The sequence below is a fragment of the Strix uralensis genome, chromosome 5, assembly GCF_047716275.1.
Source record: "Strix uralensis isolate ZFMK-TIS-50842 chromosome 5, bStrUra1, whole genome shotgun sequence".
NCBI lineage: Eukaryota > Metazoa > Chordata > Aves > Strigiformes > Strigidae > Strix > Strix uralensis.
In genome coordinates this window covers 34,636,387-34,657,308 of record NC_133976.1, presented here as the reverse complement: position 1 = coordinate 34,657,308, position 20,922 = coordinate 34,636,387, and the positions used below count along the sequence as shown (strand labels likewise).

The 20,922-nt window shown below is 40.8% G+C and overlaps 1 protein-coding gene across 3 annotated transcripts in view; it reads left to right on the top strand.

Moving 5' to 3' along the window:
• Positions 1-20,922, top strand: part of NELL2 (neural EGFL like 2) — a 160,846-nt gene that overhangs the window by 17,777 nt on the left and 122,147 nt on the right. For all 3 annotated transcript variants that reach the window (XM_074870406.1, XM_074870407.1, XM_074870405.1), the window contains exon 3: positions 9,196-9,346. In XM_074870406.1, the coding sequence (XP_074726507.1) occupies positions 9,196-9,346 (151 nt within the window). The remainder of the gene's footprint in view (positions 1-9,195; positions 9,347-20,922) is intronic.

The following is a 20,922-nucleotide window of genomic DNA, read 5'->3' as shown; positions in this document are numbered from 1 at the left end:
GAATAGAGAACTCTATTATTTCATGATCACTGTGCCCTAGTCGGCCTCCGACCACCACATCATCCACCAGTCCTCCTCTCTTCACAAAGAAGAGGTCCAGTAGGGCACCTTCTCTGGTTGGTTCACTCACCATCTGCATCAGGAAGTTATCTCCCACACATTCCAGGAATGTCTGGGACTGGTCCCGCTCTGCTGTGTTGTATTTCCAGTAGATGTCTGGGAAGTTAGTCTCCCACAAGAACAAGGGCAAGCAATTGTGAGATTTCTCTTAAAGTGCCTATAGAATATTTCATCCACCTCTCTGTCCTGGTTGGCTGGCCACCAGTGACTCCCAGTATGACATCTCCCCTGTTGGCCTTCCACCTGATTCTAATGCAAAGACACTCCACGCTGTCTTCACTACACTTGTACTCAAAGCAATCATAACAGTCCCTAACATACAGCGCCACCCCACCACCTCTCCTTCCTTGTCTATCCCTTCTAAAGAGCTTGTAGCCATCACTTGACACACCCCAGTCATGGGAGACATCCCACCATGTTTCTGTGATAGTCACTACAGCATAATTTTCCTGTTTCATCATGGCTTCAAGCTCCTCCTGTTTGTTACCCATGCTGTGTGCATTGGTATAGATGCACTTCAGCTGGGCTGATGTCCCCAGCACCTTTTTGCATTTAGAGGTCCTAAATCTGGCCTGAGCTTTCACAGGTGTTACCGTGGTTACTGATCCATCAGTAGCCCTTGCATCTTTGTTGTGCTTCATGAATTGGTGGCCACTGTGTGGTGCTGTCTAAACTACAAGGGCAGTTCATGGGGGTATCCCCCCTAAACAGTCTGTAGGGTATCCTATGGTCCTGATCATTCAACTTGGGAGATTTACTGGTGTCCTTGCTCTCAAAATTCATGAGTGTTTTTTTGTTTTTTTTTTTTTCTGGTGAGACCACTTTGTACCCAGTTTATGAGGAGCACTTGGGTACATAAAGGTCTAGATGTACCCTCTTGGATCTTGATAGACAATTAGATCGTAGTCCTGGTGTTCATCCAGACTTGGGAACTGGGCAATGCTCCTGCATCCTGCAGGTCACACACACCATTTGGAAATGGCCCCGGTGGGAGTCTTACAGGGTCAGTGTTTACCCTATATCTTGTAGTCTTTTAAACTTTAGGTGGAACTGCAGCACCTTCCCCCCAGACTCCTGCAGACATCCTTCCTACAGCCTTCGAGAAACCAAGTCAGGCTCATGTGGGTTTGGAAGACTGTAGCTGTTCTTGTTTTGCTATTCTCTCTGAAACAATTGGGAATCTATGAGGAGGGAATGAACAAATGTATACCAAAAGCAGCTCAAAACATTTTATCAACCAGTATCTTATGTGTCAGTTCAAATAAAGAGTCAGGTGTATGCAAAAAAGCAGCAAACCAATCAACCTTCCCAATGAAGTATCTAAAGCATAACACATCTAGCAGGGTTTTGGTCTAATAAAGATTGTTTTACTTCTATCTTCAGGTTTCACTACAGGAATGCAACTCCTGAATTTGAATGCACCGTGCTCTGCTTAAAAACCCGCTGCACCCTTTCAAGCTTGCAAAGATTCTGCTTTTGGATTGGCTTTGAATGCTGTCATGTTTGCTGGAAGCAGCTTAGCCCACGTTGGTTACTTAAACAAAAGAACAATATAAAGTAAACAGTTTCAGTTATTGTTGCCCTTTATAGGCTCTGTGAAATCCCTAGTTAAGAAAAAGATCAGCCAAAAATTTTAATATGGGGAAGTGACACCATGTGCCTATATGCTTGTGACACTGATGCAGACTACTGTAGAAAAATGAAACAAAATTGAACTAGCCCTTTTATATTTTCCAGACTCTTCAGCCTGCAGCCCTTCTCCTTTTTCTCACAAACCACTATAATTTAATTTGGAAAGTTCAGCAAACCTACAGTCAGATGCAGAATTGATTTATAGATGCTGCTATTAAAAGCTGATTATGTGCGCATGAAACAAACTGTGGAGCTCAATTAATTACAATGCCTCCTTCAAAGACTCTTCTGCAAGAGTTTGTTTTATAATTCATTTCATACTGTCTGTTTAGCTTTAGATGCACTTCAGAAACTCAAGAGCACATCCTTTCTTAAGACAAGTTATCCAATAACTGCTTGTTTTTATTATGGACTGGAAAACATCTGTAATGAATGGCTTGTCCTAAACTGTATTTGCATGTAGTCTTTCCACTGTATGATTTAGTATGCTGCTGGTGCTCTGTATGGAAAATTTCTTTATTACCTCCAGTAATTTGTTCATGGTTGCTTCCACCACCTTTTTTGGGGGGGGTGGGTGGGTTAGTTAAAGCTGGATCGGTTACCTGATATGGTTCCTGTCACGTCCTGCTCAGATGAGGGAGACAAGTGACTCAGATTCACAAATCGCCAGTGGAGCAGACAACTGTGAGACAAGTCTCAAAGTCCAAACATTTAATAACTACCCACAATGTACTAATTGAACACACGATAATTGGCTAAGTATATAGCAAGCTGTGGCAAGCAATACAATATGCCTTGCATTTCTTAATGGAAAAAGGAAAAGAGGGAGATAGAGGGAATAGGGGAATACAGATCACCGGTCTGGGTTTCTGCGTTGATCCCGCCAGCGAGGGTTCCAGGAGGCATCCGTCTTCTTTGCTTCACTGCCCTCTCCAGGGCCCCCCCCTTTCTTTCCCCCCCCCTTGATTTATACAAACTTTCCTTGGGTCCATCCACTAGGTCGACCCACATACCTACGTATCCCATGTATGGGGAGGGGTAAGGTGTTTCATGGGATGATGTAATTAGCATGATCATGTTAGTCTTCGTTAACATATTGAGGGGTGTTAACTTTAATATGCATTTCGGTGATAATGAAGCAAAGGTCATTCACTGGACAGATGGCCCTTGAAATTTGGCCAGGTGCACCAGAGCAGAGCCGTCCTGTCTCCACAGGGCTCCCTCCTCCAGCTGCATACTGTGTTATTCCGGCAGCCTGATCAGCTTCGACCTCCACACTATCCACCCTGTGACTAATAGTTTCGTCTTGCGAGTGTTTGAGGCATTCCTTAGATCAGCCTCAACTTTCACTTTTTTAGGCTGTTTTTCTTAGTTTCTTGCAAGCCTGGTTTTTTGTCTCTCACAGTTCCTCATGTTTGCATGAATGCAGTTGTCACCGTAGAGATGAGAAGAAATTAAAAGCTGGTGGCAGAGCAAAAGGTAGAACTGCCTTTCTGCAGTATCTGTTTAGGCTGGTGGAAGTGCCTTTGGCCCCGTTGAGTGAGTCCTGTTGAAAGTTAGACTTACTGTCTTGGTTATAGTGCAGTAATTACCATCTCATGAGCATGACTGAAATGACAATGTCTGCACTTGACACCTCCAGGAAACACTTGTGTGGCTTTGGTGTTTGCTGCAAAGCTGTGACTGCAGATTATCTCTGAGAGGGGAAAATGTGTCCTAGTTGTGAGGGCTGTTGCAAGCACAGGGTAGAGGCAGTGACTAAGTTTGTCCTCTGAAGAGCTGAGTTCCTACAGGTCTTATGGTTATTGGTTTTCTTCACTAGGTTTTCAGATTGCTTTTCAATGCTAGATCTTGAGAGACTTGGTTTTCTGCACCTGTGGCCAGCTGATCCCCTCATAACTAGATGTTGCAGCTGAAGGTTCACCACCACCTACTGTTTATCTGTGTCCTTGTAAATTGTTATCATTGCAACCATGGTACAAGTTAATTCTGACTTCCTCCAGCCTCCTTCACCCAGTCTGTTCTGTTGTTTTCAGTACTTTTGCTAACTTGCATGTCTCAAACCAGCCACATGTGTTACCACATGAGCATTATTATTTCTTCACAACACCAAGTTGTGTGGGAGTGTTGATCTGCTTGAGAGTAGGAAGGCTCTACAGGGGCATCTGGACAGGCTGGATCATTGGGCCTTGTTGAATCTCATACAATTGACCTCAGCCCAGTGCCAGGTCCTGCACTTGGGTCACAACAGCCCCATGCAATGCTACAGACTTGGGGAAGGGTGGCTGAAAGCTGCTCGGAGGAAAAGGACCTGGGGGTGTTTGTCGAGAGCCAGCTGAATATTAGCCAGCAGTGTGCCCAAGAAGGCCAACAGCATCCTGACTTGTATCAGAAATAGTGTGGCCAGCAGGACTAGGGAAGTGATTGTCCCCCTGTACTTGGCACTGGTGAGGCTGCAGCTCGAATACTGTGTTCAGTTTTGGGCCCCTCACTACAAGAAAGACATTGAGGTGCTGGACTGTGTCCAAAGGGCAACAAAGCTGGTGAAGGATCTAGAGAACAAGTCTTATGAGGAGCAGCTGAGGGAATGGGTGGTGTTTAGCCTGGAGAAAAGGAGGCTCAGAGGAGACCTTGTTGCTCTCTACAACTACCTGAAAGGAGGTTGTAGTGAGGTGGGTGTTGGCCTCTTCTCCTGCATAACAAGCAATAGAATGAGAGGAGATGGCCTCAAGTTGTGCCAAGGGGAGGTCTAGATTGGGTATGAGGAAAAATTTCTTCCCTGAAAGGGTTATCAAGCATTGGAACAGGCTGCCCAGGGAAGTGGTTGAGTCACCATCGCTGGAGGTATTTAAAAGATGTGTAGATGTGGTGCTTAGGGACATGGTTTAGTGGTGGACTTGGCAGTGTTAGGTTAATGGTTGGACTCAATGATAAAGGTCTTTTCCAGCCTAAATGATTCTATGATTCTGTGATTCTAAGGGCATTTCCGTGCTATAACCTTTGACTTGAACAAGGAGTGCAACATGCTTTGAGTTTGGATTTTTGTTTCTTTCATTGTCACTTTGAACTTCATTCTTCTATAATTTAAAGACAGAGTGTTGACAGTATGGGTTTGTGAGGTGTCATGGTGTGATTAAACCAAACATATGCAGTATTCTAGGAAAGTAAACCCAATGTATAGGTATCATGGCTAGAGACAAGTTTCTCATTCAAACTAATAGTTCTCCTTATTTTTACACTCTAATATCAAAAGATTTATGCCTTTGGTTTTGTGTATTAGAAATGTTCACAGTATGGGATTTTTATGTAACTGTTGAGAAACCACAAATTATTATCTGAGATATACCAGTTTGATTTTCTAAGTTATTATGGAAGAAGTCCAGTTCCAGTAAAGTATTTTCCTTGGGTCTTAAAATGATTACTAGAAGCCAAATGTCAAGAACAAGCCTGAATCAGTATTTATTGAGCACAGCTGGTGATCTGTCAAGCAACTACTGCTAGTGTTCAAAGGCAATTGGAATGAGGGATTTGCACTGTTGTGTTAGTGTAAAAAGAATGGATCTAATGGATCAAGGACCTTTCAGAGGTCTTAAAGAAATCCACCTGGTGCTTGCCCTGAGCAAAGGGTGCTGTCCTTCATCAGAGTAGTAATAATTTAAAAGGCTCTGTAGCTGTTTGGTACAGCAAGTATGAACCGACCGGTTTGCAATACCGAAACTGAATGGCCATGTTTTGGCAGTTTTATATTCTAGCAATTAATGTGACGATAATATATAGGCTTCCAGCATGATCTAATCTGGTCTTGATACTTTTGTCTGTATTCGAGAGGATAGTCCAAGGCCATGATGAATGATTATAAGGTTTTATAGATAAAAGTATGGAAAACTCTCATCCAGCCTAGTGATCCGGTAATGATTCACACAGGTGACATGACTAGACCTCAAAAAGGATTGCTCTCTTTCAGGCGTGGAGGCAGTTCTGTGTTTCCCCCACCTGTCAGCACAGCAATGAGAATGGGGAGGGGGGGAGCTCTGGAGAGCTCTGTGCAACATTGAGGGTTTGTTTCCTTGCTAAAGCACAGGCCATCTGAAGCACAGTGTTTGCATCCCAATAGCTCCAGTTAGAATAAAAGTGCACGTAGGAGGGGGAGATAATTATTTATATGTGATTGGAACTGACCTTGTATAATGGTAGGGATGTTTTGCATATACTTTCTTTCATTGGTTGCTAATGAGATTATCATAGGAATTTGATAGAAGTTAATATTTCTTTCTAATTGAAAAGTTGTGGACTTTATTTTTGTTAAGCGTAGTCTCCGTGGTCTGTTTTCCACTTTCAGCATAGAGCTGTTATGATTTCCACTTGGAGGGTGTGATAGCAGTTAAAACGAGGAACGATGTAGAGGGATAAACTGGAGGGTAATGGGGAGAGAGAGGCACCCCAGCATCTTCCAGGGTTTGGAGCTGTGCAGGGAAAATCTGGATTCTTGGAAGAAGGTAGTTGTTCTGCATTTCTCATCTTCCTTCTTACTACCATTTCATTGTCTTGAGGGAAACCTGAAAGAAGTGCGTTGGAGTTAATGGGAGCAGAACAAGAACAGCCAGGAAATTTTCTGCAATTCTGCTATTTCCCACAATTCTGACATGATTTTCTCTTTTTTGTCTTGCTTGACTTCTTTCCCCTCCAACCCTCTTCCATTCTCCTATCTTCCCATTGAATTCACATTGATATGTATACCTCCTACCTTTTCCTGCTGCCCTATTAAACCATAAATATTGTGTGTCCAACTCCATGGAAATTGATGCTGTCTGTTCAGTACCTTAATGCCTCTATAGATTTCTGTGCACTCACTCTCTAAATCAGAGTGAGACTGGAGTGACCAGACACAGAAGCTGTTGGATGAAGGACCTATGCAGCTTCTTCACTATCATGTTCACATGGGTGTGTACTTTATCAGCCCTGTACAGGGCTGGGAGCTGAGAGATGATGATGTGGAAATCATCCTCATAGCCCTTTTTCTCCACCCTTCCCTTTCCGCTTAGCAACTCCTGCAATGTTTCAGGTGAGAGGGAATCTCAGTGAATTAATGTGGCTGAAAAAGCATAGGGTGTTCATGGTGTATACCCTATAGGCTTGGTTTCTATAATCTCATAATCTACTGAAATCAAAGTGAACTATCTCTTCCAAGAAAGTTTTAAAGAAGTATAAAAGGTTGTTGGAGGGACAAGAGTATTGTTACAAAGTAGTAAAAATTATTAATATGCAAGCAACATGACTTCCTCCATTCTGGTGGTCTCCACTTGCTCTGGGTTTTGTTGTCCTACTTGTATTCAGTTTAAGTTGCACTGCTCATCCTGACTGAGGCTTCTGAGGCTGCAAGCCCTTCAGGCAGGGAAGTTTTCCCCCTCAGGGCAGGCACTCTTTTGACTACGCAAGTATAGTTTGATGATACCTCCTTAGATCTGCTGTCATTAATCAAAATGAGATTTCAGTGTAAACACTTTTCAGTGCAAACTTGTAATGTGTTTGTGGGCTCAAAACCACACTCTGTAAATGCTCTGATGATAATGAACCTGCAGTAGAAAAGGATGTTGGCTGGGCTTTCTAAGATGAGAAACCTGGCTCCCCCCACTGCAAACAGGGTTGGAGGACATGCTTTGCGTCTTGGAATCGGACTCTATAGGCTTCTGAGTGGGTTCCACATCTGTATTTTCCTGTGTTCTTCTGTATCTTGGTAGGAAAGTTGCTGCTGAGGACTGCAGTGCTTGAAGATGCTGTGATCGTGATTACAGAATATGTTCCTTGTGTGTCCTTCCTCTGCTCTGTCTCTTGGGAGTAGATTGTTTATATTGCTAGAAGTTGTTAATGCAGTTAAAACTATCTTCCAGCATGCAAACCTATGTCATTCCACTCTGTTAGTGTCCCTTGGCTAAAAATGAACACTTTGATGTAATTGTATTTGAGTTGCTTTATGATTTATTAACAATTCCATTAAAATACCATGAATGTCTGCTACAGTGAGGGAGTTATGCAATCCACAGTAGAAAAGACGTGATGTTTCACAAAAGAAAGCTTTGAATTATCTTTTCTTTCTATTTTTTTCCCCTAATTTTTTGTCTTTTGGATTCTCCTTTGTAAAAAATGAATCAGATTCAGCCTGGTGTGACACTCTGCAGGAGCTTGGTTAGGACTTCGGGGTTGTACAGGTTATTGTATTTCTTAAACACATATGAAAAAATATTGCTGGTCCATAAACCGCAATAAACTGTTTGCTGTTAATAAAGAGTAGCAACTTCATAGGTACAGCTTAAAGAATAAACCTGTTTTTAAGTACATCAGTGTAAGCTTACTTGAGAGCTCAGGTCCAGTGCTGTCAAAAGAAAGTCACAGTTTCTATTGCAGTTAGCTCTGGGCTGCTGCTGTTGCTGTCCCTGAATTAGTGTCCCTGAGCTAGAGCAGGATGGTCAAATTGCAATGACAAGAAGCTTGTGAATTGATTTAGTTCTTACACAGTGGATTATGCATGCTAATGAATTAATTTTGTGCATTAAAAATATATATTAATTATTTGCTAGTATAACTTATATGGAAAACCTTGGGAATTGTTTTTCTCACATTTGACATCTTATTTTGTAAATTATCTCTCTAGAGGGCTTAAGGTTGGGCCTTTTTATTTTCTACGCATGTTCCGTGCAAATTCAGCAGAAACATTGCTTCAGTCTTGGTTGTGTGGGGGTTTTTAAAAGCAAAATCTTTGTGTGTGTGTGCAGTTACTCCAACAAATGTTCATGGCATCCTGTGCAAGAAGCAGCAGCAATATACTGCACAACTGGAGTATATAGTGATTAATTAGTTACAATATATTTTGAAAGATGGTGAGTTTTTAAGTTAATTTTTTAACTATTACTTAAAGCTGAGTAAATTGTCCTTAAAGAGATGCTGCTCTTCAGGGTTTTTTTTTAATTGTTTGTTTTGTTTTATTTTAAATTAATTGTGCATAGCTATCAAGCATAACATTTTTGTAGAAGTCATTAAAAAGTTGCTCAGGTTGTGCTTCACAGCTTAGGCTCACATCCCCTGTTGTCACTCTGAGCTTTACTGCTAGTGAGTCCATATTTTGGATGAGATATTGAAGGTACCATCTGGCCATCCATGGAGAAAGTAGAAGAGTTATGACCTTGCCTGAAAAGCAAACCAAACCCCCCCCATCCAAAATAGAATGGGTGTCCTAGAAAATGTGTTCTCTTTCATTGAAACGGCTCCTATTGCATGTAAAAGCTGATGTTTGAAATACTTTGGACCCTGCTTTTGCCTGTCTGTTCAGTTGTGCTACTCAGGAGTAGCTTGTTATTCTGTAAGCTCTTTGAGTTGAGGATGTAAAGTAAAATAAGATTTTATACTGAGTAGTTTTTCTGTGAATTTTTTTTTTTTTTTTTTTTTTAGATACTACAAGAAGTGTCAAGGCATCTCCAGAAACAGCTGAAATCTTTTTTCAGAAGTTAAGAAATAAATATGAATTCACAATCCTGGTGACCTTAAAACAAGCCCATTTGAATTCAGGGGTTATTCTCTCTATTCATCATTTAGATCACAGGTAAGTACTGCTACCTGCTAGTTAATGAAAGTGGATGTATTTATGCAGTCAAAAATTGAACATAAATTAGGGCAAAATTGTTGTGTAGCAGGTCATTTCACAGAATCATCTAGGTTGGAAAAGACCTTGAAGATCATCCAGTCCAACCATTAACCTCACACTGACAGTTCCCAACTACACTATATCCCTAAGCGCTATGTCAACCTGACTCTTAAACACCTCCAGGGATGGGGACTCCACCACTGCTCTGGGCAGCCCATTCCAATGCCTAACAACCCCTTCTGTGAAGAAATGCTTCCTAATATCCAGTCTAAACCTTCCCTGGCACAACTTGAGGCCATTCCCTCTTGTCCTATCACTTGTTACTTGGTTAAAGAGACTCATCCCCAGCTCTCTGCAACCTCCTTTCAGGTAGTTGTAGAGGGCGATGAGGTCTCCCCTCAGCCTCTTCTTCTCTAGACTAAACACCCCCAGTTCCCTCAGCTGCTCCTCATAAGACATGCAAATATTTATAGTGTTTGGGTATGTGTATTGTGCAGATTCATAAAAATTCACAAGTCCAAATCAGCCAAGGGAGAGTGGAACAGCTGTTACTCTTTAAATGTCCCTTGCCACCAAGGGCGTGAGAAGCCGGTTCTCTCTTGTTCATAACTGTAAGGACCAGATGCTCAGCTGGTGTAAAACTGTCACGTCAATATAGCTACACTGATTCACAAAGCCTGGCCCTGTACATCCACCTCTTCACCAGTTGGTTTTTAACACTGCAAACAGTTTAAAAAAAAGCAAAAAAATCCTACATTTATGGTCTTACACCTCCCATGAATGGCAGAGCACTTTATTCAAAATGTTGTCAGCCGTAAAAAAACTAAAGTGAATGACATGGATCATTTAAGGATAAGATAATGACCTTTAATAGATAACGACTGCTAGAGAAATAAGATATTCTTTATATATCTGTCTGAGTAATAGATATTAAAGATAACCACCATATGATTCTGTGACAGAGTAAAAAGGAGTTTTAAAATGTGCACTTTCTAAGCTGTCATTAGCACAAGCAACAGATGATCTCTGCTTTAGGTTCATAGTCCTTTTTTTTTCCTGTGTACAATCCCAAAATTCTTTCTTGATGGTCTCCCTAGAAAATAGAAAAAAAAAAAGGTAAAGCAGATGTTCAAGCAAAGCAGAATGTCTGTTTCTTTTACACGAGCGTGCACCTTTTCATTAGCAGGCATGGCAACAATTATTTTGTGCTGGAAGATGCTCCAATTCTACTTTCATTCTATTTCCCAGAGGCCCCATCTTCTGCACGTATTTAAGAGAAAAAAAAATAAACCAAAACACAAATCAAGCAAGTAGAGGAATTAAAAAAGGGAAAACATTCCCAAGGATCATTATGCCAAGTTTATAAAAGCATCTTTAAATGTTGCAAGAGGGTGGTTGAATGCCTCCTGGATGATGTTTACAGATGTTGTATCATAGAAAAGCCAAGGGGCTTCTCTATTAATTGTTACCTGCTTCTCATCTGCAGAAGTGAGCAATTTGCAAGGGACAGAACTGGGCAGCTGTGATTATTGAGTTTCGAACTCAGATGGTACCACCATATGTGCAAATAATCACAGATGGAAAAGTTTATTCTGTCTCAAACGAGAGAGTAGGTCTGCAGAGCCAGCTGTGCCCTGACAAAGCTTGTTTCTACATTTGTAGGAAGAACATGGATTGGTTGGGCTACTGATAGGGCTAATGCAACAATATTTGAAATTTCAAAATTGTAGATGAAACCTTCATGTGCCAAAATAGCTGCAGAGGTGGGCAGAGAGGTCACCAATGTAAAACTCTCAGACTCTGGAAAAGAGAATAGCCATAGCCTTTCCGAAAGGAGGCAATGTTTGCTAGAAAACCTTTCCTGGCCTCAGGAATGGCATGAAGAAAGAGACATGTCATAGAAGGTAGAAAAAATATGTAGTGTATAATTGAGGAAAACTCAGCAAACATTAACTTGGAGAGTGGCCAGCTGGGAGAAAACACTGCCACTTAGTGAACATAAAGAATGATAAATGTACAAAAAATAATGTGCAGTGAACTTTCATTGACGGGTTACAGAAGAATTTGAGATATTGTTTGGGAAAATAATTAATTCTTGAAGTGAGTAAAGCTGGGCAAGTAGACCTGCCATTGGTCTTATGTGAATAAGAATGCATTAAATTGATTCTATTCAGCCAGAGCAAAGACAAGGAAATGTTAGAGCAGTGCCTGATGTCCAGGTCACGTGGCCGTACAAACATAATGCTGCTTCTCATCTCATTTGAATCTGATTCATCCATGTCATCTCCTATGCCTATATAAAATAGGGTTGTAAAAGGGTGACAGACAGGACTCTGAAAATCCTGTTATTTTATATTATATTTTTAGGGATGGGTGATCAGATTTTTAACAATAGATTGATAACATTTATACTTTTTCAAGAAATTTGTCTCATACCTTAAATATTTGCAGGTTTTATTGTTACATTTTCACTGTCTTCTGTTTATTTGCATATCAGAGTCTAAACTGTCTTAACTGCAATGGAAAGCATTTGTCAAGGTTTCTAGCTGAAATCAAGGCCTGCATTATGTGTATTTTAACTGTGGATGCATAATTTAGTGGCAATGCTGAGTGTTTTTGAGACCCTTTTTCTCTTAGCTGTGGAAATTTTTAGTACTCCTAATGTTATAATGTTAGAGGTGTGAAAAATGAAGATAATACCCAATTCACGCCTTGCTGAAAAAAAACCAGCACCGTTTTAGCCAATGTGACCTCTTTATTTTACTATGGTCTCTTAAATGATACCTAATGTTTAGAATTTTTCTATAGGGATTTATGCTTTATGTTTGTTTTTGGGGTGTCCCTGTAAGCCTTCTAGGTTGTTTAGGCAAGTAGAGTCACTCATCAGATCAGCTTTGGATGAAGCAGCTAAAGAACAATCTATTTATGAATATTTCACTGCTTTTGTTGGGAGAGTATTATGTAATCTATTTAAAAAGAAACTTGAAGAATTTGTTTTAAAACTGTTAGGCCTAATCTGATCCCCTTACAGTCAGGGAAAATCTTTGCTACCTTTAGCAGGTGTAAAATCAGTCTCAACAATAGTATGGCCAGGAAGAACTTGTGGCTATTAACTTAGATGTGCTCTTAAGCTTTTAATAAACACATTCTGGTCTGTTCTGTGCTAGGATGTACAGAAAGATGTCTGTGTGCCATGGTAGTGCTTGTTCAATTTAATTGTGCTAAAATGAGGGCTGACCTAGGTGTGGATAATTCTGGAATTTGGCTAGCATCTCCTGAATGTCCTATAGTATCTCTTACGGTTTTCATTTTCTTTTATGATCAATGATAAAGACAAGAGAATGTAGAAGTTAAAAGGAAGCATTTGGATGGGTTACATTAAATCACTACTTCTTCAGTGCTGGATTTCTGTCTCTCTGACCTTGCCACTTCTGACGAGGGACTTGTCTGTAACAGTCCTTTAGTTCTTAAACAACTTCTTGTGAACTGTGTGTCACAGCATTCATCATAGTTGGTAAGAGAAGTAGCAACGCCAGACCTGACTCCACTCCTTTGCACCAGCTTTAGCCTTGTACAGCTCTGATGTCAGAAAAGTTGCACTAGTGTTGAACTGCTGCCTTGTGGGATAGAATCACACCTTGTTAATTTAGAAAAGTCAGTACTAGCTCTTACATTTCTGCAGTAAGGATTGGAATGGTAGTGAGGAAGGCTGGAGGTGGCAGTGACTGAGGAATATAATCAGTTATCACACAAGTTAACTTATCATATGTTTGATTTTACAGAGTTTTCATAACAACTAATGGTTCTAGTGTAAAAGAATTTCTAGGGTACAAGAAAATCAAAAAGTTTGTTTAAAAAGTGGAAAAAGTTATGTTCATTTGCTCAGTGGCTTGGGAAGTATTTTATGCATTTTTAAAACAAATCAGAGTAAAAACTCATCCTTTCTTTGCATGGGTCTAGGGACTTTGGTGCAAATATGCTAATTTACAATTGAGGACGTTTTCTAAATACTGGTTACTTTATAATTTTCTTTAAGACTAGATACTTAAAATAGTTTACATGATTCAGAGTTTACTGATTCAGTCTGTGTTTAGTTTTATGAGGGGTTTTTTGTTCTTTTTCTGCTGGTTCCCTTTTGAGGAACATCAAAAATTAATACTTGCACTGAGATACAGTCATGTAACTACTTAAGGCTTTGAGTCTTTAAGAAGTTGACAGGACTGCTCTCCCAAAGTTTCCCCTCTAAAGTCATGTGGTGAATACTGTCCCCAGGCTATCAGATAGATGCAGAAGTTGTCCATGTAGATCTGAGGCTTGGGCATTTGGTGAGGCTGGGCTGTTGCTGTCACCACAGAAAGTAGCTCCTGAAAGGATTTTCTGCAGATATAGTAATCTTTTTCTACTCTTTTAATTGCTTTTACTTTTCTTTTCCTAGTTATCAAAGTTGCCTTTGCCTTTTATAGTGATTATGCTTTTCTCTAGTTTTTAATATATTTAAATCTTTTAAAACTGATCTTAAAATGGAAGAATCTGAAGGATACCTGTAACTATCCTTTTCTAATTTGCACATACTCTTCCACAGAGAGTGCTTTTTTCCCCACTGACTAGAGCAGCCAGGGAGCGCAGGCAGTGGTAGTTTTGGTTACAGCTTGGAAGTGATACCTTCAAGAAAACTCTTGTGGTGTCAGCGGTTCGAAATTACAGATCAGTAATGGTTCAGATGAGTTTCACGCAGGTGAATGCATATTTCTGGGCATATTTATGTATGGCATATATCTGGAAAATATATGAGAACATCACCTTGACCACCTAGAGCGCCCTGCCTAAAATGTACTGTACTTTACAATAACAAGGTAAATATTTGGAATAGTGTTCAATGAAGTGACACCTGAAGTCTGAGTGGAAGCACTGTTAAACACTGATTGCTGTGTGCTTGCTCTCAGCCTTTAGTTTAAGCTGCATTTTCCTCCTCATTTCACTTCTGAATTTGTCTCACCTTCTTCTTGATGGAAGAATCAGCAGAGAGATGATTTTATTCTGCGATGGGGTTGTAATATATGTTTGGTCTCACTATTCCATCATATATTTTCATTTAATTGGCAACAGTGGAGAGATGTAATAAAGCTTTTTCCTTCCGTCATGGTTAGATGGCTTTATGCAACTAATGTTATATTTGTATCTCTTGAGATACTGTGTGTTAGGGCCCTTAAAGAATTGTAGTTTAACCATGCTTTCCTCCCAGTTAATGCTTTTTATGTCCTGAAACAGAGCAGCAAAATCAATAGAATATTATGGACAGACATTCCCTACACTTAATTGTGTATCTCTAATAATTTATTCAGTTTCTGCCTTACTTAGCATTTGTTTTCACAGCTGCTGGTGTCCTGTGATTATCTGCTGTCAAATGGGTTGTACTGTACGCAGTTTCAGACCTCTTTCAGTATCTAAGAGGAAATTATCTGTGACAATTTCTCTCTTACTGATTTAGGCTTACAAGGAGGTAAGTTGCCAGAGGTGAACTCCTGGTGAATGAATTTTGTTCTATCATTTGACCATTGTATTAAAATAGAGGTGGAACTGCATGTTCCCTGCTTTTGATGTATGAGTGTCAGTATTTTTGGACTGCAGCATGGTCTCATCTCCGACACCACAAAATCTGCTGGAAACACATTATGCTGTGAAAAACTTTCAATATTTACCACTTAAGCCAATACTGTAGAGTTATGTTGATTTTGTTTGAGGGGTGCTCTTCCCCTCCCCATCAATAACTCGCAGAGCAGATGTTAGGTAAGAATAACATTGGATTAATTTTCAAACGTTAAAGATGTACGTGGTTGTTCCCTGTGCCAAAAGAAGTAGTAGCTTATTTTTAAACCACTCCGTGTTGTTTTTTGCTGGAGGAGTAGAGGTTTGTGATGTTCTGTATTTTGGTTTTTTGGTTGTAAATCTTTGTTGATGTTTCTTACTGGTCTGACAATAGTTATGAACCCTCTAAATTTGTTCGTAACAATCAATTGCTTTTGGATTGGCTTCCTCTAGCAACTTAAAACTCCTCTGTTGTTAGCCGCCTTTTTTTTTTTGATGCAGTTTGTATGTTTCATCAAAAGTGTCAAAAAAAGTATTTTCTTTCATTCATTCACCACTTTTCTAGTGTGTGAGAAGATTCTGTGGGACAAAGGATTCTCCATGTAGACACTGACAGCTTGGCTGGGCTCTTTCCTCTATCCCAAAAGAGAGAAAAGTTCCCTGTTTCTGTTGGTTTGGAAGATTAACTACTATTCCCGAGTGTGTGGCTAGATGGAAATATTTGTAAAGCAGTAGTTTTGTGTTACACTCAGTTTAAAGTCTTCGTAATGTTGGGAACGACCAGTTTCTTTAAGTGTTGGTTATAAGGGATGCTATTAAATTGATTGATGCCTTGTCACTATTGCCTGGGTTTTTTTGCTTTGGTTTAGTTTATGCTTCATGACGAAAAAAAAAGAAAAAAGTTCCAATAGGATGTAAATTCTTGTAATGCACCCACCTTAAAAACACGTTTCTGTAACTTTTGTTAAATCAAGTGAGGCCAGCCTGTCTGCTGATGTAAACCATAGCAGTGCCAACTAATCCAGGGTGATTTGGTCAAGAACGTGTTACAAAATGCTCATATGAGCCCGGATCCTGTAATTTGAGTTGAGACTAGTGACAGACCTGCTTGAGTATGAGACAAAAGATTTGTCCCTGCCTATAACACTGTAAACCACCACTGAAACAGCTGAAATGTGAGTTTTGACAGATACGGTTATTCTTCTACTGTTATTTGAAGGGGCTTCTATTAACAAATAAATAACAAAGAAAGCTGTATTCTGTCAGGGTAGGAAACAGGAGAAGTTAGGCTGAAACTGGCTTTTGCTTTTATGAATATATATATATTGGAAAGTTGTTTACTGTATTTGCAGTCCTTTTGCTCTCCGTGGAGAACCTTTGTCAAGAAAGGGAGTGAAAGGGATGGTTTATGCCATTTGTTTTTACAGTGTTTGATCTGAAAAAGTTCTTCACTCCTTGATTTTTAGTAGAGGAAGAAGCTTCAGGAAGGCAAGATTGATATTAATGGGGCTGTGTGATAGAACAAAATGGAAATAAATATATTGATAAATAGGGTTATTGAGAGAGATGGGAGGAATGAGAACAATTGCTCAAAGGCAGTAATTGTGTTTCAAAAAGTATTTCCTAGTTTGGGAATTTGATTTCATATTCACAGCTTGAACAGGGATGGCATGGACAATGTGCAATAATACCAGGTTTGAATTTTTCCAAGACCAAGCTACGACCTTTTGGGAGAATAGGTCTTCTTGGAGTGCTTCAAGGAGCTTGGTGGGAACTCAGCTCCTGCTTCATAGCTCCTGCTGAGCTCCAGCAAGCACTGCGGGAAGGCTGACTGGGAGCCTCGCCTTGCCATCAGCAGTAACATTAGAGGGTCCAGCATATCTTGCTCCTGTGATGACCAGGGGCTCTTGGATCATAGCACTAAACTCAGCAGAAGTTATGCAGGCTCTGCAGGTGGGGAAGGCAAGATTTTGCCTTCCTGATTTAGGTGCATAGTTGAGCTCAAATTTTGGGAGGTGAGCGGAGAGATCTCTCAGGTGAGAGGCAAATTCTTGCCTTCAAAGCCAGCGGAGGGTTCCAGATCACTGAAATCAGATGAGGGGCTACAAGATGTTGATAGAAACAATATCTTATTGACGTACATTTTTGTCTCACATGCTTTGTTAGTTTGTATCGGGTACAGACATTGAAGGGGACAGAGATGAAAAGGATTTGAACAGCCTCACTTACGTTTGTTTCGTAGCCTCCTCCTCCTCCACATTAGGGCATTGCAACCTTACTCTCCTAGCTGCTACCTTGTGCTGTGATTTCTTTCTGGCTGGAGAGAAGCTGCAATGCTGTGCAGTAGCTTGTAGTTTGTGCAGGTGAATGTGTGTGAATGGTGTCTCTCTGCCTTTCCAGTCATCTGTCACCTGGCTGTTCTGTGAACATCCCAACGTGGGAGGTGTTCCTCAGTGCATGTCCCAGCATGGGCCTCCATCTCCTGTGCACATCAGGAATACACTTTCTTCCCCCCCCATCTGTCCTCCATAGCTGTCCAGTACGATGAGCAGTGTCATGCTGGAATAAAGCTGAAGTGGTTGACCTTTTTAGTGGTGGAGGAAAATAAACAGCAGAAAAGATGTAAATGCCAGAATGTTCAGTAGCTTGCTGGCTGGGGTGCTTCAGAGGCATTTTCTTTGCCCCATTAATCTCTGCTCTGCCTGATTTGGAGCAGGGACTTGAACTTGGTTCTTTTCCATCTGAGAAAAGTGTCCTGAGGAGTGCCATTCTCTTCCCCCCCCCCCCCCCCCCGCCTCAATGCAGTAAAACAGCTTTGTTGGCAGTGCCTGGACAGGGCTATGCTAGTAAATGAAAGAGTGCCCAGGCCCAGGCTGCAACACTGGCTTACTGTTGTCCATTCTGCATAATTGTTAGCATCTTTCTTGGCGTGCTTTTGTCTCCTGCAATTAGCACTCTTGCAGGTGATGTCAGGGCACTGTTTGTGGGGTAGCATTGGCCAGGACCTGTTCCCAACAGGTAGTGTGGAAAAAAACCACCCATTTCAGGGAAAAAGTGGGAGAGAGCACCCATATGGGTTTGAGTTGTAGTGGAACACCACTGTTAATATTTGTCTTCAGGGCCAGGGAATGGGCATTGCTGGCTGTATTGATTAGTATAGGTATAGGACTTGAGATCAACTTACTGAATTTAGGTTGTTCTTGTACCTGACTTACTCTTTTTGGTTGATGAATCCTATGTAATGGAAGAGCCTCATCAGGTCGACCTGAGAGACTGGTTTTACTGTCCCATTGTTTGTGCACTCTGTATTGATATGGGAAATACCCTCTTCTGATTTTGACCTCTCTTCACTTGGGATCTCTGCTTTCAACTAGGTAATAACTGCAGCATTAAAGACTATTTGAGAAAGTCTATCTGAGAGTCTTAGATTTGCTCTCTCTTTCATTTTAAATAGCATTTAATCCTGGACCCCAAAAGCCTTTCTGTGAGAATGTGTGTTTCTGTCAAAAGATTTGATTTTAGTGAATGGATCAGCATTTTCGAACAAAAATAACCTACGTCAGAAAATTCTTGTCTGGCTCTAAAACTTTATTCAGCAGAAGAAAGGGACAGAAACTGAACTGGTGGCTTTCCTGCCCACTGTGCATTAAGTGCTACCAATTTACCCAGAAGAGTAAAGACCATTTTTTTTAAATTTATCACTCCCTTTATTTAGCATAAAACTGCCATTCATCTCTTGCCTAGGCAGAGCTCTAGATAGTCAGGGAAAAGCCAATAAGGCCAAGCAGTAGTGTAAGTGAGAGGTGGGGACTAGGTTTTTACAGGTAGAGTGCAGTTGCTACTTGGCATTTAGAATCCATCTGGGGATATTTTGATGCCATATTGTTCTAGAGGATGCACCAAGCAGTAAAAACTCCTAGTTAATGTTTCAGAACAATTCAAGTGTTACTTCCAAATAGAAGAATAAGACTCGCACTCCTGACTGCCCAGTCATCATACCGTGGAAAATAGCAAATAACGCATTGCTGAATGTGGTGGGTATGCAGCATGAATTGCTTTTACATCTTCATAATCTACACCCAGCAGAATTGCTTACTGCTATTGTAGTCATCGTTTGCAATGAATAGGGTCTACTGATTAGGATCTCTTTTTTTTGTATTTTATGTAATTATACCTAACAAAAAAGCAGAACTTTTGTATCAAAAATCTTCAGATAAAGATTTTTATATATAATGGAGATAAGGATTCTAATTTATTTAAGTACATATCCTCTTTAATTTTATTGCTTTTCCTTTTCTTCTTAGTGCAGATCAAAGTCATGCAAAACTGTTTTAACAGTATATCTGTAAATGTGCGTAGTAAAGTTTTAAAAAAACCCCAAACTACAATAAATTCATAAGCAGCAGACATGTTATCTTGCCTTTAACTTTGTCTACATGTTGTAAAATGACGTCGGTTTTTATTAGTTGCCTGGAGTAAGAGTGGGCAGCTACAGTATGCATTTGCTGTGTGAGCAGGGATGCCAAATGAGTGAGAGAGCCATGAAAGGCTTTGGCATTGCTAGCACTGGCCATTAGCTGGAAGGGCCATACCTCCCTCTCCTCAAAGACTGCTGTTGCATCCACCAGGACCACCTGGTGTTTCACCTCCTAAATCTCCAGCTTTTTGCTGTACATCCTGACTTCTACTTCCACAGTCTTCCCCGCGCTGGTCTGTTGTGGCCTGAAGAGCAGGTCCTATGCAGGTTCGTGCAGGCCACGTGCCCTTTGCTGGGACAGTTGGTAGCTGCTCCGCAGCTGAGCAGATCTGCTGACTCTCAGCTCTTACCCAGCAGTTACAATAGATCAGAGCTGGGCAGCAGAGAAGACGTCAAAACCATCGCTGTTTTCTGTCTCAAATTCCTCTGGGGCATTTGAGACAAATTTCTTCCTCGTATGAAGATAGGCTCAGCCTTAGTACATAAGGAATCGCTGTCTGGCTGGTTTCCAAGCAGAGCAGCTGATCTTACAGTGGCCCTGGCTGTTGCCTTTGCAATGATTGTGCACGCACAAAGTGATCTACAGAAATGTAAAAACCTTTTTTTTCAGGTTAGCATTTTCTTTTCTGTATGTCAAATATAGTAAACCTAAGCACGTATCATCTCCCTGTGAAGTTAAATCCATTTGACCCAAAGCATGTGTGTTTTTTGGGGGGCTAAAATGAAGTAGGCTCCTATTGATTAAACAACCACAGAGATCATGGATGTTAGTAAAGGGGAAGTAGGTTCTGCTGTTGTACTGTATTTCTCATTGCAGTTTATTGTTCACTCCAAGAGCTGTTTGCCTTTTGCAGCACAGATGAGCACCTTGGAGCTGTTGGGAGAAGCAGCAGTGATGTTAGTAATAGGACATCTTTGACTGCTGCTCTCCTTGTGATGGGTGGGCTGGACTGGTGTGGACAAGAAACCAGTGATTCTGCTGATGAGGTCCCCGTGAAACTTTTCCGTAATGAGATTCTTGGTTGATGACTGCAGTATGATGCAGTTAGGGACTAAGTCCTAATTTAGGAACCAAGGTCACCATCTTTTCTCTCTCAAAAGATTAGTAATCCCAAGTGTACAGAGAAGTGTAGAGTATTTTTGTCGCTACAAATCAATTTTTAAAATCCAGGTGTGTTTGTTAATGCCTAGCTTACTTTCTCAAAGACTCTTCCAAACCTTTGGAAACCTCTGGGACAGCCTCATAGACAGCTCAAGAAGCCACACTGTGGTCAGACTTTGCATCTCCACCCTTACCAGTTTGTCAGTGCTGAGGCTTGTCCGATCTTCTGAAACTCCCGAGACTGAGCCAGAGCCATTTAAGTCCAGACAGTTAACCAAACCTAGAAAAGTGGAATAGCAAGCACAGTATATTGTAAAAAATGAAGTGAAAATTACTCACTTTCACTTCCCTGTGTTTGTGTCATGGTGT